This window comes from Azolla caroliniana, unplaced genomic scaffold, assembly GCF_043228905.1.
Source record: "Azolla caroliniana isolate FFs.n. ecotype wild unplaced genomic scaffold, voAzoCaro1.0.p SCAF_1, whole genome shotgun sequence".
NCBI classification, from domain to species: Eukaryota; Viridiplantae; Streptophyta; class Polypodiopsida; order Salviniales; family Salviniaceae; genus Azolla; species Azolla caroliniana.
The window spans coordinates 36,627,132-36,643,897 of record NW_028230436.1 but is presented as its reverse complement, the minus strand read 5'-3'; the positions used below and the strand labels follow the sequence as shown (position 1 = coordinate 36,643,897).

The 16,766-nt window shown below is 36.5% G+C and overlaps 2 protein-coding genes across 10 annotated transcripts; one reads left to right on the top strand and one right to left on the bottom strand.

Annotated features, from left to right (window-relative positions):
• Positions 1-1,826: 1,826 nt before the first annotated feature.
• On the bottom strand, positions 1,827-5,952 carry LOC147870286 (uncharacterized). 9 transcript variants are annotated; one of them, XM_087338539.1, is made up of 4 exons: positions 5,796-5,952; positions 5,051-5,111; positions 4,365-4,959; positions 1,827-3,706 (listed from the first exon to the last, which is right to left on the bottom strand). In XM_087338539.1, the coding sequence occupies exon 4, from the start codon at positions 3,663-3,665 to the stop codon at positions 1,950-1,952; it is 1,716 nt and encodes a 571-aa protein (XP_087194665.1). In that variant the 5' UTR covers positions 3,666-3,706; positions 4,365-4,959; positions 5,051-5,111; positions 5,796-5,952; the 3' UTR covers positions 1,827-1,949. The 9 variants fall into 9 exon arrangements, with proteins under 9 accessions (XP_087194665.1, XP_087194671.1, XP_087194682.1 ...); XM_087338545.1 differs by having other exon boundaries at positions 4,365-4,897; XM_087338556.1 differs by lacking the exon at positions 4,365-4,959 and having other exon boundaries at positions 1,827-3,490; positions 3,648-3,706.
• A 1,410-nt stretch (positions 5,953-7,362) lies between these two features.
• On the top strand, positions 7,363-16,116 carry LOC147870285 (uncharacterized). Its single transcript, XM_087338636.1, has 12 exons — positions 7,363-7,752; positions 8,947-9,048; positions 9,159-9,430; positions 9,534-9,669; positions 9,770-9,892; positions 11,206-11,318; positions 11,690-11,792; positions 12,015-12,107; positions 12,528-12,620; positions 15,020-15,226; positions 15,514-15,684; positions 15,776-16,116. Exons 1-12 carry the CDS (start codon positions 7,369-7,371, stop codon positions 16,034-16,036), a joined length of 2,058 nt encoding a protein of 685 aa, XP_087194762.1. The 5' UTR covers positions 7,363-7,368; the 3' UTR covers positions 16,037-16,116.
• Positions 16,117-16,766: the final 650 nt, after the last annotated feature.

Here is a 16,766-nt window from a genome sequence, read left to right as displayed (position 1 = left end):
ATACCCTTTGTATGAGCTTGGTGAATTAGCACAAGGTTTTGCACGACTGAATGCAGTTTATGATTGGACATATATGCTTGCAAAACCAGAGTGTAAGGTAGAATTTGATGACGAAGGAAAGGTTTGTGGTGTCACATCGGATGGAGAGACGGCGAGGACAAAGAAGGTTGTAGGTGATCCATCATATCTTCCAAACAAGGTGAAAAAGCTAGGCAGGAAATCTGACATGAATTAGTCTTTTGGGACCCGTGGATGAAATTTTCTTCGATACCTATGATACATTTGTACCAGTCAATGAACCTTCATTGGATCAATGCTATATATCCAATAGCTAGGATGCAACCACCCATTTTGAGACCACTGTGGAAGATGTTTTGGCAATGTATACAGCTATCACTGGAAAGGTTTTGGATTTGTCTCTGGATGTAAGTGCAGCTATTGCAGCTGATGAGTATTTCTTTTTGCCATCTCTCTTTATAGGAGACATACAGTTCATTACAGAGCCAAATTGCAATTTTTTTTTTCTACATATGTTAAGACCAGCCAGATTTTCTGGTGTCTTGCATAGGGTTTGCCAAGGACAATGATCATGATTAGGAATGATTATTATGGTGGAGAGTCAACATCTCTCAATCTTACACAGTTGTGGTCCACAGTGACAAGCCTCCTATGTTTAAAGTCGTTGATGGGAGCTATGTTTTTAATAAAGGGAAGATTCACAAGGTTCCTGCAACAGATGTAGTAGCATTGAAGTCTCCCCTCATGGGTCTATTTGAGTTTGACTTGGGAGATGCAAGTTATTTAAGATATATGGGACTGCAAGTAGCTGGAATGTGGCTACAGAATAACTTTCAGATTAGTTGACTAGTTTTCTCTACTTTGGAGTACATAGATTGCTTTCCTCAAACCATCATCTTATAAAGATGAGTTGGGAAAAATATTTTGTATGTTGTTGTTATGACTTTTCTAAAAACTAATGGAAGGATATGTTCTTTTGAAAAAAAAGAAAGAAGAAGTTCCAAAGGCTCCTTTTACATGAGAGCTTTTGCCCTTTTATACAAGTTGGAAACTCTAAAGGGTCCCTGTCCCATCACAAGTCAAGTCCATTGGGCATCACCTCTTCTACCTAATATACGATAGTTCTCCACAAACTACAATATAACCACGTTTCTTGTATACATTTGGCCATAGGCCAATATTTTAGATTGTAAATATTGAGCCTCACAACTTACAAGGTTGTTTTAACTAAAGAATGTGACATTATTTTCCTTAACATATGTGAAACATGATCACCTTGGAAACAAGTAAAATATCATGTACCCATAACGATAAATTCTTTAATTTTACCTTCACTCAAATACCAAGACTAATGGCATAGCCATATGCTTTGCGGTTATACAAAAATAATACTATTTTGCTATAAAGTATTCGTTGCGTCTTGATAAACTTTTAGAACTTGTCCATATCGATCAAGAGGATGGCACCATGTTATAATAACAAATTTTCATGAATAATTCCATTAGTATATCTTCAATGGAAGTGACAATGTTAATAAAGCTGCATACATGCACTTTGCAATGTGCATCTGCAGTTCAATCAATAAATCATTCCATTATACACTATGATGTAATTTACAAAAACACCTTGAATTTATAAAACGAAGAATGCCCCCATCCTCAAAAAGCTTTATGGATTGCTGATGATAGCAAAAATATTCTGTCCAAAACAGAATAAATGATTTTCTGCACCCAAATCACGCTTACAATGGTGATTCTCAACAGTGTCTTATAAAAATAGTTAAACCTTGTTACAATTATTCCAGGGAGAAAAACAAAAATCTGAAGCATTAATTGTTCTATACCTCAAGCAAAACACTAGAAATTACATTGGTTCCATTTATTCCAACTCAAAAAGGAATTCATAAAAGTTTGATGTTAACAAGAAACCAATTATCCTATAGGATTTTTACACGTGCGTTCATTGTGACCAGCATTTCCACAACGTTTGCACTTGTACATGCGCTTTTCTTTATCTATGTTCTCTGTGGTTCGATCATCACACTTCCTTTTAGGCCTACCAGGACGACGATACATTGAAGGGGGTAGAATGGCAATTGCTTCCACGTTCTTGACAATTGCTGGATAGATCTCCCCTTCATACGTACTTCGGAAGGAACTCAATAAATATCCTTCATGTGCATAAAGTTCTACATGTTGTTTTTTGAACAAACTTAATGCAGCCGCATGAGCACAAGGTAACCCGAGTGTTTGCCAATCTAAACATGAACATGTCCTTTGCTCTGCATTCACCATATAACAATACTCAGGACCTTGCACTTCGAATACAACTTCATCACATTGAAAAACTTTATACATTCTTGCCATTTCGGTTACCCTTTGAATGTGTTGTTGTGCTTCATTCACTAGAGTATAATCAGCATCTTTGCCCAACGATGCCCATGCAATTTCTCCATCCTTACGATTTTTACAGAAGTGATCAGTTAGTTGCATTCTAATGATTTCCAGCACTGAAGTGATAGGTTTATCCCTTGCTTCCAGTAGCCAAGAGTTTAGAGCATCCCCAATGTTGGGAGCCAAATGACCAAAGCGTTTCCCTTCAAAATGTGCAGTTGCCCAATGTTGTGGCGGTGAGGATGCGAGTATCCACTCAGTGGAATCGGCATCAATTGCCCTCATACATTCAATAGCTTCATTAAATGCCTCCACAGATTTAGCACTAGCAGCCTTCCAAAAGAACCTGATAAACTCACCATCACTGCACTTCTTCTTAATATTGGCATCCAAGTGATTGATGCAAAATGCATGCTCAAACCCTTGAAATACAAGGTCCATAGCTGCAAGTAATTCTTTTCTTCTATCAGACACAAAGGTTGTGCGCCAGGAAACCTGGAAAGTATCACGTAAATGTTGCAAAAACCATACCCAATTTTCTTCATTCTCATTATCAATGACACCAAATGCAATTGGGTACAGCTCTCCATTTGCATCAATCCCTGTTGCACATAGCAAATGCCCTCGATGTTTACCTGTTAAAAAAGAGCCATCTAGACCAATAACTGGCCTACAACTTTTCCATCCTTTTATACTAGGGCCAAAGGCTAGGAAAAGCCTATAAAATCTGCCTTTGGTTGTCTGTTGCAAGAGAGTGACAGTTCCAGGATTAGCAAGCTGAATACCTTCACAATATGCCTCAATTTTCCTATAGGTTTCTGAATATTCACAATGGACCAAGCCGAGAGCAATCTTTATAGCACTGTAAGCAACTTTGTAGCTAATTTCTTTACCTGTCTCTCTCTTAAAATCCTCTTGCATTTGTGCTGGCTTATAATCAGGTTGATCTCTAATTTGTCCTATATACTTCTCAGCTAGAAAACTAGAAGAAACCTCTTTGTTAAAGAGCTTGGCAACATTTCCACACGTGTGCAAGCCATCAAATTTCTTGATCTCACATCTTGGCCCACCATTTACAACTGATGAATGCAAACGCCAAGGACAAGTTTTATCAGCACAAGAAACTGTATACCTATATTTGTCGGCTTTCTCTACCTTCAATTCCACATGACATTGAATGGCTTCATTTTTAATAGCATTACGGAGTTGAGGAAAGTTATCAAATTGAGCACCTACCCTCAACTCCATCTTCATGCTCAATCAAGCAAATGAGCTAGATCTGTTCATAATCTGATCTGCAAACATTATCAAAACCTAGAATTACTTCCACTATCTTCCCAATCTATGCTAACAATATGAAAAATGCTTCAATCTTTCCAATATCATAAAGGACCAGAAAAAGGTAGACAAACCAATTTGTAAGAAGTAAACTTCCTGGATTATTACTTGCAAGCAAACGGTTAAATAGACAGTTCCACTGTTTCAGTCAAAGAATTACATTTAAATTCTGCTGTGAACCTCCTATATAATAAGCTCCACTTTTCATAAAAGACATTGTATCACATTCTTTACAATACGAAGATAACAAAGGTGCAGACCACATGTTCATGTGAATACTTAGACCATAGCCTGTGTTATCACTTGCAAACAAAAGGTTTGATGGCTAAATAGACAGTTTCACTGTTTCAGTCAACGGATAACATTTAAATTCTCCTGTGAACATCCTATATAATATTTGATGATCCACTGTTTCACTGTGTCAGTCAAAGCTCCACATTCCATAAAAGATATTATATCATATATTTACAATGCAAAGATAAGAACGGTGCAGAACACATGTTCACATGAACACTTAGACATAGCCTAAGCGTAAAGATTTTCCATACAGTCATTAAGAAACCCTACAGAACTAGTAGTTGTTAATTTAGAGAAATAGACAAGAACCCTGAATACCCTTTCATCAGTCTGAGTTATCATTTCCCAGATTGTGAAATGGTGCGCCATAATGCCATAATCCGGAGGACTTTTTATGTCAAGATCCCGGTTTGGTTCAGGTGTCTGCACTGAAAAAGAAGAAAAATTGGGCACTGCTTGACCAATGGTTACAGATAATCACCAATGAATCTTAATAAAAATGTTGACAGGGGTATTTTGTATAAAATTCCTTTTGTTTGCAAAAACATTCTTCCACAAGGCATTATCTGGCATGCCCTTGAGGTTGTTGAGGTAATTGAATGTGGGGCAAGCTGCCAGAATCCTTAATAGTCATAGTTCAACAATCTCCAGTCTATGGTTTAATCCTTCAGAGAATCACTATTATTCAGAAGTTTCCCTAGCACATTCAGTGAATCATATGCATTATTGGAGGCATGGATTGATATACTATCTGATGCATTTGCGGGATAAACATAGAAGTAAAGTCTTGACGAAGCCTGAAGTTCAGAGATACTCCAGATGGATCCATCTTTCTGAAGGTGATACAAATCCTGTTGCAAGTAGCAAGTTCTAAATTTCCCAAAGCAAAGCAATGGTTGTATGCAAACAAAATCTACAACGAAAAAGCATGCGTTCAAAATCCAGATAGTTTTTTGACCACTTTTGATTATATTATACTGATGGTAATTTTCCCTACAAATTACCTTTTAATTAGAATAACTGGAAAGACGTGCTTTGACTTTTACCTCAGGTATAACAAAGTATCTGAAAATTCAAAATTCAGAGTACATTAAAACATTCCTGATAACGGTAGCACAGTGTCAAAGAAAGTTGGCAGTAGAAGAAGGATTACGACAAGTTATATATTAGGGTGAAAGGTAGTGCGAATTCTGCGTATCTTTTATGAGTTTCCAAATGTTAACAAGAGGCAATGTAATGCATCGTCACGTCATACTTTGCAATGTCTTGGTCTTTGTCAGATTTTTTTAATTGCCAAGGGGAGCCAAACTTACTCGACATCAACAATTTTTATGAAAGGGAAAAGCTAGCTTTTCATAACTCAATTTTTCAAACAAGAAAACCATGCTTTAACAATGCATAGGAGTAGATCCAAACAAGAAAAATATCTCTTTAAATGTTGAGATGACAATTTGAACTACCTTTTTCTTTAATAAAGAAATGACAATCCCAAAGAAAGAAAATGCATTTCTTCGAAAAAAATGTTTTGGTAGAGAATTCCTCTCTTTGGCATCAAAGATGCATAACAATGACTCTAATTGCTCTCCATATAACTTCTTTTCTTTCTGTGCACATTATACAGGCATAGAAATATTTCCGAAACCATAGAAATACTCCTGTTTGTATCAAATGTATATATACGTGTGTCTGCACACACATATATGTATATATGTGCAGAGAGATTACTAAATTTGAAGATATGGAACTTACGTGGGGACTTGACGTTCTAAAGAGAAGGAAAAAAATGTAACAAATTTTCTTCGACCTTTCTGGCTCTTCCGAATTGATTTTCTGCAGAAAAGGAAACAAATCCTCAGCCCAATCTCTCTGTCTCTGCACAGACATTTGTTCCATCTCTAGAGTAAGGCTGTGCTTGATTTGTAAAAAATTGATATACATATATGGATAGGTTTCCAAATTTATTGAAATACCCCTGAGGTTTTCGCTTCATTTTCGTTATTTCCCCAAATGCCCTCAGGCCTACTATCATGTCCCCCCTCGTCCAACATTATTGGGAATGGCTTTAACCACACAAAGGGTTATTAGAGCTTGAACTTGTATAATTAGCAACTTGTAATTTCTAAGCATAGATTAATGTAGGAAGCAAAGCCATGTTGGTGATTTCTCATCGTGTTGCTCTTCTAATTGAGTGATCAAGAGTAGTAAAGTCTCATATGTTTAAGTGTTTCGTTTATCTTGTTTTATTGATTAAGTTGTAGTGTTAGTTTAGAGGTTGCTTTAGTAGTTAGTCTAATGTAAGTAGCTCAAGGATGTTTGACACACTCCCTTGCCTATCTCGCAAAACAAAAGGGTAGACCATGGTAGGTCCCCTCCCATTTACCTTGAGGTCGTTCTCAAGAAGAACACTAGAGTAATAAGTAATGTTCGGTGTTACCTTCTCTCTTCACACACTAGCCCAAATGCCCATACATGTTACACCAATGGAAATATCGCACGAAAAGGTGTGGGGAGTGAAGTGCATGCTTAACAATTGTTGTGGGGAGGAATTTATAATCAAAACATATGAATAAGTTTGTTTTCATAATACCCAAATTTGTTAGTCAAACAACAATTAAAGGTGTTAGAATTAATGTGTGAACCTATTTAGTTCTAGTGAGGTTGACAACAATGTGTTGGTTGTAACCAAGATTGTCAAAATGTAAATAAGATAATTGATTCATATAAAGGGATATTATGTTATGGATGTTCAAACATCAACTTCTCAAAGTTGCTTGGTGTGGATTATACCACCCATCCATTGAGCCATGGGTGTTTTGGATATTTAACAAATTATACATAAATTATACGACATAGTTGGGAGGAATTTATGTGTGATCATATAACAACCAAAACCTAGGAGTGGCCATGAGAAATACCCAATCTTGTGAATTGAAATGAAGATTCATGTGAGGAACGAACATATATGTCCCCAACCAGTTCGATAACACAAAGATCAATTGCTACTCGAGGTTATTGAAATAAACATAAAACAATGTTGTCTCATGCAATGGCATATATATAGATACCATATCCAAAATGTTAGGATAATGACGGGGTTTCGAACCCACGATCCCTTTCATTGGAAGAACAAATGCATTATCCATTAGGCGGGCAGACATGCAAAGTGTCATCTGACCAACCACTTAGTCCGGCCCAACCCAACCCACGAGAGAGCTCTCTCTCTCTAACATTAACAAATAAGATTCTCTATTTCTACACACATTAACGGTTTTCTGTTATTTGCTTTATTGTTGATACACAATCGAACCGCGTGATGCAATCTATGGCGGATCTTCATGCAGATCACCCAAAGTGGTCAGGAATCAACCTTAACACAGCAGAGAATCTTAGGTTTGCTTCTACGTCAAAGCTTTTCCAACTCTACCTCTCATGTCTCAACTCCCCTGTTTCTGCAACCATTCTTCATTCTTGGCTGATGGGATCTTATCAAGGATCTCTCTCCGCATGTGGTATGCCTGATGGTGAAGGCTCAGCAAAGCTTTTTGGTGGATTAGATTATACAGGAACCTTCAAAGGTGGCCTTCTCCACGGCTATGGAACCCTGTCTAAATGTAACAGTTGGTCTTACTCTGGTACTTTTAGCTACAATAATATCCATGGAAATGGTGTTTATACTTGGCCACATGGATCCTTCTACAAGGGACAGGTACCTGTCGTTCATTCATCTCTCATACATCTGAAAGTGGTAATTTATGAAGTAATTCCTCTAAAATTAGTGGTTAAATTTGAAACCCAATTCTGAAAATGACACATAATCTCTCTCTCTCTCTCTCTCTCTCTCTCTCTCTCTCTATATATATATATATATATATATATATATATGGTTTCTCCAAATAAAACTTTATATGAGGGGCATTTTCCCATCTTTCCTTGCGATTGTACAAGAGGAAAATTAAGAGGTAATTTTTAATCAAGCCATTGCGTCACTCTCAAAACAAAATTTTGACTCACCAATGGTATCTGCTGATACCCTTGTTCTAATATTAGTGCGTAGATTTGAGATCCCTTTTGGAAATGTGGCAAAATTATATATCAAAAATATTATTATGAAGGTATTGTCCTGGTACTTACATTTGAAACCCATTTTGGATAACTAAAGATTTCCACAAGGGATAATATTCTCATCTTTCCATATCTTAGTACATGAAAATGGTAATTATGAGGTAATTATTCTAGGAATCCCATAATTATGTTTTTGAAACCCATATTGGAAATGATAAGACATAGTGTGCCAAATGAAGGTTTCTTTGAGGGCATTTCCATTATTCCATATAGTCACACACTAAAATGTAGGATCTTTGCTTACATTCAAAGACATATTGGAAATGCCATATGTTATTGAGCTTTCTATGCCAGACATATTCTCTATATTTCATACCTTGGTACATGAAAGTATAAATTTAATAAAATAACTCTTCTGCGAAAATTTTCACCCATGATCGAAATGGTATATGTAGTTGGCCAAATCAAGACTATTTCAAGATCCATGTTCTCATCTCTCCATCCATTTATAAGTGAAAATGTAGGATCTTTGCGTACACTTCAAACACATTTTGGAAACACCACAACTTACTAAGCTTTCTGCACTGGACATATTGTCTATATTCCACAAGTTGGTATACATAATAAATTTAATGAAATAATCCTTGTAGGATATTTTCTTATTCACTTTGGAAATGACTATGTCATTGGGCAAACGAATATGTCTATAAGGCAAAGATTCTCATAGTTTTCAATATATCTTAGATTTTTTGTACTCTCATGTTTTCATAATGTTAGGCAATAATTGTTGTGCAATTACACTAAAACAATGTTCTTGTTTTTTTAAATGATAATGTAGGTCCATCAAGGTCTTCCACATGGGGATGGGATCATGTACACGGGTGAAGAGGATAATTGTACTTATGAAGGGTCTTGGAAACATGGGTTGCACCATGGTCAAGTATGAATAAATTTTGTCTGTTAATGTTGATTAAGGTTCCCTTTCTATTGATTCATCTTTGGTAGATTTCTTATTGAACTTGATTTTGTGTTTTTTCATGAAATTAACAGGGAAAAATTACTTATGGGAAAAGTGGCACCACAATGTATGAAGGCCGATGGGCTCTCGATCGAAAGCATGGATGTGGATATCATACATATGATTCAGGAAGCACATTCAATGGTGTATGGTCACAAGGTAAAAGAAATGGGAAAGGAAGATTAGTCTCTCGACAGAACGACCAACTTTCATCTTTTGTATATAAAGGTGAACTTGGGAGACTCAATCATTGTCAAGTTTATGTTTATGAAGGCAACTGGATGGATGACATGGCTTCAGGAAGGTCCAAAGTCTCTAGAAACTTGTTCTTGGAAATATTAGGTAATTTCTTATTTCATGAACTTGTTTTTGCTCATTTGTTTTTTAATGTTGTTTTTATTGTGTAGTGGGAAGAGCATGTGGATGGGAGATGAAAAGGAAGAGACATCAAATAAGCTCTTTAATTGCTACCTTGGGGAATTCCAAAGAGGTTTGCGACATGGCCAGGGTACATTTTACTATGCATCTGGGGCAATGTATATGGTATGTAGTATTGTCATCCTTCTCCCATCAATAACTAATTGGCATAAAAAGCTCATAAAAACAAACAATTGTATCATTTATTTTTGTGAGGATTTTGTAGGGTGGATGGATGGATAATAAGAAGCATGGTGAAGGATGTTTCATCCATGAAAGTGGAAGCATTATGCAGGGAGAATTTATTGATGATCATTTTAATGAGACTTGTGGGTCTCAAAAACTAGAAGTAAGTGGCTTGGCTTTTCTTGGTTTCTGCTTAATCTTAACTAAATTATGAACAATTTTCAGGAATCTTAAAATGCCGTCTCGTCTCTAAGAACAACAAACTATTTAAGATTCTGACCTTAGCTAAGCACTTAAGTGTGTGTGTGTGTGTGTGTGTGTGTGTGTGTGTGTGAGAGAGAGAGAGAGAGAGAGAGAGAGAGAGAGAGAGAGAGAGAGAGAGAGAGAGAGAGAGAGAGAGAGAGAGATCATGATAACAAATATGGGTGAATATGGGTGAATTCATGTCATGTCATCCATACTGAGACAAAAATAAAATATCTAGGTTTCCTAAAGCTTCATGATCATTATCGAAATGCATGACTTGGAATGGTTTCCGAGATGGTTTACAAGCATGAAATGCTTAGTTAAAATGTATTAGAGTAGTGGTAAAAAGACTTCATATCCAAATCCTCAGGATGTCGTTAGTGGAGAGAGATTTCTAATATTCACGGGATACCTACTGTGATCTATGAGACGGGGCATAGGCCATGGTGAGCATTGAACATGGTTTTGCATAATTTTATGACTTTGATCCTATGATGTAAACTATCAAAGCCATCAGCCAGAGAGAGAGAGAATAGCTTGATTAATAAGGTTATTTTCAGATGAAGACCAGAAGGTCATACATTCAATCCCTACATTCCACAGTATCATAAAGTAGAAGAGATTTGAACCCTAATACAGGGGTTCATAACAATATGCCGCACCACTAGAGTACAGCCCCAGGAGAAGAATAGGGAAAATTTTGTAATGTTTGTGCTAAGTCTCCCAAACCATATTATATTCATTTAGGGATGTTATTCATTCATTCATTCTTGTATGTCCTTGGTATCACTCTGACCTTGCCATATCCTCCAATGATTGTATTATTGTGATGCATAAAGAACTCTTCATAGAATTGTATATGGAAAGTTATTGACAGATAGCAAAGGAGTTCAATTCATTGCATGAAAAATGTTTCAAAGAAGTTGTATTTTAATATTTATGACATATATCCAATATATTGGAAGATCATTTTGAAATTATATGGCAGAGGAAGGGAACTATAATGTATAGTTCGATTTGTATGGAAAAATAAGGCCTTTATTTCTAGCTTTGGGGTCTGTGAAAGGACCATATATTGACAAATTCTTCAAAGTTCCTATTCATATAGCTAACAGATGGATCGTTTTAGAATATTTTCTTGATAAAATCCCATTTCAAAAAATTTGGGTTTTCTTTTTTTCCAGAAATTCTTGTTTTATCCTGGAGTGATGAAAAAAACTCTTCCTGCAGCCACTTGAATCTCGTTTCGAAAATGAAGGGAACTTTTCCTTGCTAAAAGAAAGGCTGTCAAATGTTCTACTACGCCATAACTCCGTCTTGAGACAAATTTTCTGTCAATATAGGTATTCTTTTGAATAGCAACTAAGAATATCACTTCAGGTTACAGTTTTTTAATTTGGAATTCTTAGCTGCTAGTAAACTGTTTGCAAAGGTTATGAATTGAATGAATATGCGTATGGGAAATATAATTCCTTTTTTGTTAAGTTATGCATGATGAGGTTGATGATTATCTTGAAAAAAATAGCTTTTGTATGTTCTAAGAAATAGCCTTTTTTAAAGAGTATGCGTGGTTGTCTTTCTTGTATCTCATTATGGAAAATTTGTATTCATTATTGAAATTTGAGTTTTGTTGGAGTTGGTAGTAATGTCGGAAAACCTTGTAGAATGGGGATCCTTCATTTCTTGATCGTTGGTTAATTGTTCTTTGAAACAGTCAGATTATAAAAGGAGAAAGTGGTAGTCCAAAGTCGATTATATTGAGCACACCACATGCAATGTATTTGGAACAATTTTGGCATTTGTGCTACGATGGAAATGTATGCTGATAATTAATTCATGACAATGACAATTATTATGATACAAATGGCTTCTTAACAATAACAGTGTGTATGTGAAGAATGAAACCTACATAAGAACCCTTCAAAAAAATTGCTTGTATCTTGTAAATGGAATAAATTATTGTATTACATACATGCATCGTGCTTTTGATGTACTTCATTTTTGCTTAAAACTCTCATGTAACATAAGATATTGTGCAGATTGTACAACCTGGGCTGGGTCTAGCACAGATAGATTGGTTATTACAACCTATTCAAACGTCATGGGACTGCTCTTTTGAGATACATAAACGGGTGCGTATGTTTATTTGAAAGAAAACGTTTTTATTGAATAAGCACGAAATAGGCAAGCTATTTAGTCAAACCTTTTCGACCCATTTATAAACCTCTGAAATCACCAACTTTTCTGAAAATTTGCGAGAAAACTTCTGAATGTTTTCAAAAATTACCAAAATACCTATCAGTAATGGTAACAATTTTGTACTACATTGGGGTAATTCAGTGAGCCCAGAAATTTTAGGGTATTCTGGTGTTTTCCCTTTTGATAAATCAAAATCTATGATAGACTAGTAAAATGGGATATGTGATGTTTGGAGACAACGGATTTGTGGTAGATTATAGATGTAACTTACAATGCTGCCTTCTGACATAGAAAATGTTTTCGTCTTACTTTGCTCGCAGAAAACTAATAATAAGTTTCCTATCTTTGTATAGAGCCGAAAATTTATATTTCGAGAATTTATTGAAGCTTTGATCATCTTATCGAAATTCAAATTTGGTGAAGAAGTTTGTTCCCTTGATGAGAAGGTAAATAGAAGAACTGTATTTTCAATATTAAGGAAAGCAGAAACCACATTAACTTCAAGTTGTGTGTGTGTGTGTGTGTGAGTGTGTGTGTGTGTGAGAGAGAGAGAGAATAGAATATATGTTTTATTGTCCACAAGGAGGCCAATTTTGACCTATGCGACCAAATAAACATATTGTCTTGTATGTGTCTCCTTCCTAAGAAGAGTAGTAACCCCCCTCTTTTTATAACATAATGCACACAAAGATGTGCTCACCCTCCTTGGTGGGGATTTGAGCATGACACTTAATTACCATACCTGTCTAACAAGTCATCATACTTCTCACACATTACCTTATATGCTGCCCGTACGAGAAAGAAGTGAAATTCATCCTCTACTAGGTTTTCATTGCATACCTTGCATATCTTCATATTACGGTGATGATCCCATGATGCTACCTCAACACCTAACTTGTGTGAGCGAGTTCAAAGCTCATGGGGAGAGAGAGAGAGAGAGAGAGAGATTAATGTCTACTAGAAACCAAAATCAGCCTAATAATGAGACAAATGATGATTACATATATGGGGAAGTCATGTTATCCATAAATCTGAAATAAAAATAAAAGCTCTAGGTTTCCTTAAGCTTCATGACCAAAATTTCAATGCATGTGGTGCAATGATTTTGGACATGCTTTACGAGCATGAAGTGTATATACTAATATGTCTGGGTTGAGTAGTGATGACTGGACAATGAGGTTGGTTGGTACGGTGGAATGAGCCTATGACGAAATTCAATTAGTGCATCTGAGTCTCCTGTGTGGATCAAACATGGGGAGCAGTGATCTCCATGATCTGGCAATGGTATGGTCCACGTCTCTTATACATCCTAGTATTTGTGGTCTATGTTGTCAGCATTCCTCTGCTCTCTCCATGGTGACTCCTTGCCACGTTGTCAGTGGGGGTGTGGAGCTATGGAAGAATTTAGTAATGTTTGATTGCCATTGCATCCTGCAGGCTAACATAAGGGTCGTCTCCTTATGCTTTTGAAGCTCGGGCAAGATTTGGCCAAAGTGTCGTCAGTCTGGCTTCTTCATCATTTGTTGAATGGTGGAGTCCACGTACAGGGTGTCATACTTACTCTTTGATGTTCGATTGCCATTGCATCTTGCATGCTAACATAAGGGCCGATTTCTTATGCTTTTGAAGCTCGAGAAAGATTTGGCCAAAGTGTTGTCAGTCCGGCTTCTCCATCATTTGTTGAATGGTGGAAATCCACGTACAGGGTGGCATACTTACTCTTTGATGCTCGATTGCCATTGCATCCTGCATGCTAACATAAGGGTCGATTTCTTATGCTTTTGAAGCTCGAGAAAGATTTGGCCAAAGTGTCTTCAGTCCGGCTTCTCCATCATTTGTTGAATGGTGGAATCCACGTACAGGGTGGCATACTTACTCTTTGATGTCCTTGTAAGATGGGCACCTACAAACAAAATGTTCCCGCTTTTGATCTCTCCTTTAAATAATTTGAGAAATCCTTCGGCTCTAGGTATGCAAAGTGATCTTCTTATGGTTTTGTGAGCACTATGTGACATGTAGGTGTCCATGTACCTCAGCCTCTGTATGAATCCATCCTCTGAAAAGTTCAGAAAATGAGCTTTGTAGTAGAACATCTTTGGGTGGAGGATATCCTTATGTGTGATCCTTCTTATGGGTATAGATCAGCTGCTGCAATAGATCATGCCGCAATACCTTGTTCGGTTCATCGTTTTAGAGAGGTGTACGATGTCGATAAAAGTACTCAATGTCAAGGCCTTTGTTGTTGAACCACTTCATCACCTGAGTAACATGATCCTTCTCCATGTTTTGTTGTCGCCATTTGCTTTGATGCTTCAAATACCTTACATGTAATTCTTAAAGGTGGGATTGTTCAAATCCGCTTGACGAGTTCCGTTATCTAGAATAATTCTTCTACTATCATCGAGCCTGCTGCCAGTTCAGCACTGATGACATGAAGTGGGACGTATGCTTTGCTGTGTATTATCATGATTAGCGGGTGCTCTATTTGCGTTCACATGTACATGGGGAGTCCTGGAGTCCATATGGCTCCACCTTACATGAGTTCAGGGGTGACCATGGTGTCGAATGACCATGAATTGGTACAGGGCTCCTGGACTAATGATTTATATTAGCAGGCTAATTAGACAATTTTTGTGTTGATTGGTTGGAATTGTAACCCTGTACAAACTTCATACAATCATGTGCTCCCTATAGAAAACATGAATACCCTTAAATAAAGTTCCAAACTCTAATAATGATACAATCTATAAGGTTCATTTGTTGGTTCTCTTATGGAATGGTTGAATTTCTTATATTAATCTAAATATTCTCCATGCTAATCAATCGATTATTTGATGTTTGACAGGTCAACAAAATGGTGACAGATCATTTGCTACCTTTAGTCTCAAACGACTCGATTATTTGCTCTAATATGCTCAGGGATGTTGATAACATGAGAATGGTGATGGATGGATATGCTCCTCAATTACAGGAGTTGTTCACTAAAGCATTGCGTGGATTTGGAACTAGTGATGAAACGATAACATTGAAAGCTTTGGATCTCTTTTTTCAAGTAATGATAATCCTTCTTTGACATGCACAATACATTTCAATTCTAATATGGAATTTGGCTAGCCTTGGTGCAACCGCATTTCTTCTACAACTATTTAAATCAATAGAGAATGTTCATGCAGAGTGAGCAGTAGAGTAGGAACTCTAATGGCATGTTTTCAATTGTGGTCATTTAATAAAGGACTTCTTATGTGCATATCAGTGATCACCCAAAATTCAAGCCATTTGAGAAGAGATATCTAACTTATTGAGTATGACAATCTTCTTTTAAACATTATTTATATATAGAGATATCGACCACAATGGGGATTGCAACGAGAATGTCTTTTGTCAGCTTTAGTTAAGGAACTATATCGAAGTGAGATTGAATCTGGAGATGATGGGTCAGTTTATTTGGATAATGACATCAATTTCACAGAGTTTGAGATTGCTATTCTCGTTTATGCAACTAACATGAAGGTATCATTGACATGTGATATACGATATGATAAAGATGGTAATACATTTCGTTACTATATTTGAGCAATTTTTCTTTTTTTTCCTGGCATAGGATCCAAGTGTAGAAACTGAGGCTATCATGATGTTGAATACCCTTATCAAAGAGACGATTGTGCCAAATCTCTCGACAAATTTGGACTCATTAATGAATGAAGACTTGATTCCAACTTTGCCTTCTCTCAATGTAACTAAAGATTCCAAAGATCCTGGAAGTAGAAGTGTGCCTGGATCTAAGAGGTCGACCCCAAGAGAAGGAAAAAGTCGAAATGGGGCGAAGTCGGCTCCACATACACCACAGAAGAAAAAAACTTGATCTCTTTTTTTATTGCATAGACCTGGAGTTTTCATGGTTTTGTTGTATGTGCATGCACACAGAGTCCTAACCAAAGCCCTATGTATGTCTTTCAAAGTATTGCACGAGGTGGGATAAAATATTAAATCCTTCACACTGACATAACCAAAGTTAAAATATAAGTTTTTCTATAATAGTGAACCCTTCACAGCAACACTGAGAAATGGTGAATACATTTGGACAAGCTTGACTCTTTTCAAAATTTGAATGATTATAAGCTTTTATCAGCAGCTAAATGTTGTCATTGTGTTAATATATCACTTGCTGAACATATGACTCGCCAAGTTCTTTATTTCCCCAAATTTACTTGAGCTCTTGCTATTTCCCATTTGCACTTAGTCAACCCCAGAGAAAAAGAGAATAAAAAGAGAAGCTAGATTTTGGCGAACAGAAATAATAATAATTTGACAACAGCATATTAAACCCCAGCATATGATTAGTCAATAGAAACAGACTACAGTTTTTATAAATTTGCCAATAGGCTAACGTTAGTACTTTGCTTTGCCAACTTCTCCAAAAAATAAAGATTAAGCTCATGTTAGGAACAACCTTTCGTTTGGTGGTGGTGCTGTAAAACGTTAGGTTTGTGACCAGTATAATGGAAGGCTGCATTCATCTTTATAATTTATTATCCAGAGAGACCTCATTCATCTTGTATGTAATTCTACAATATTGCTTATCACCGTACTAT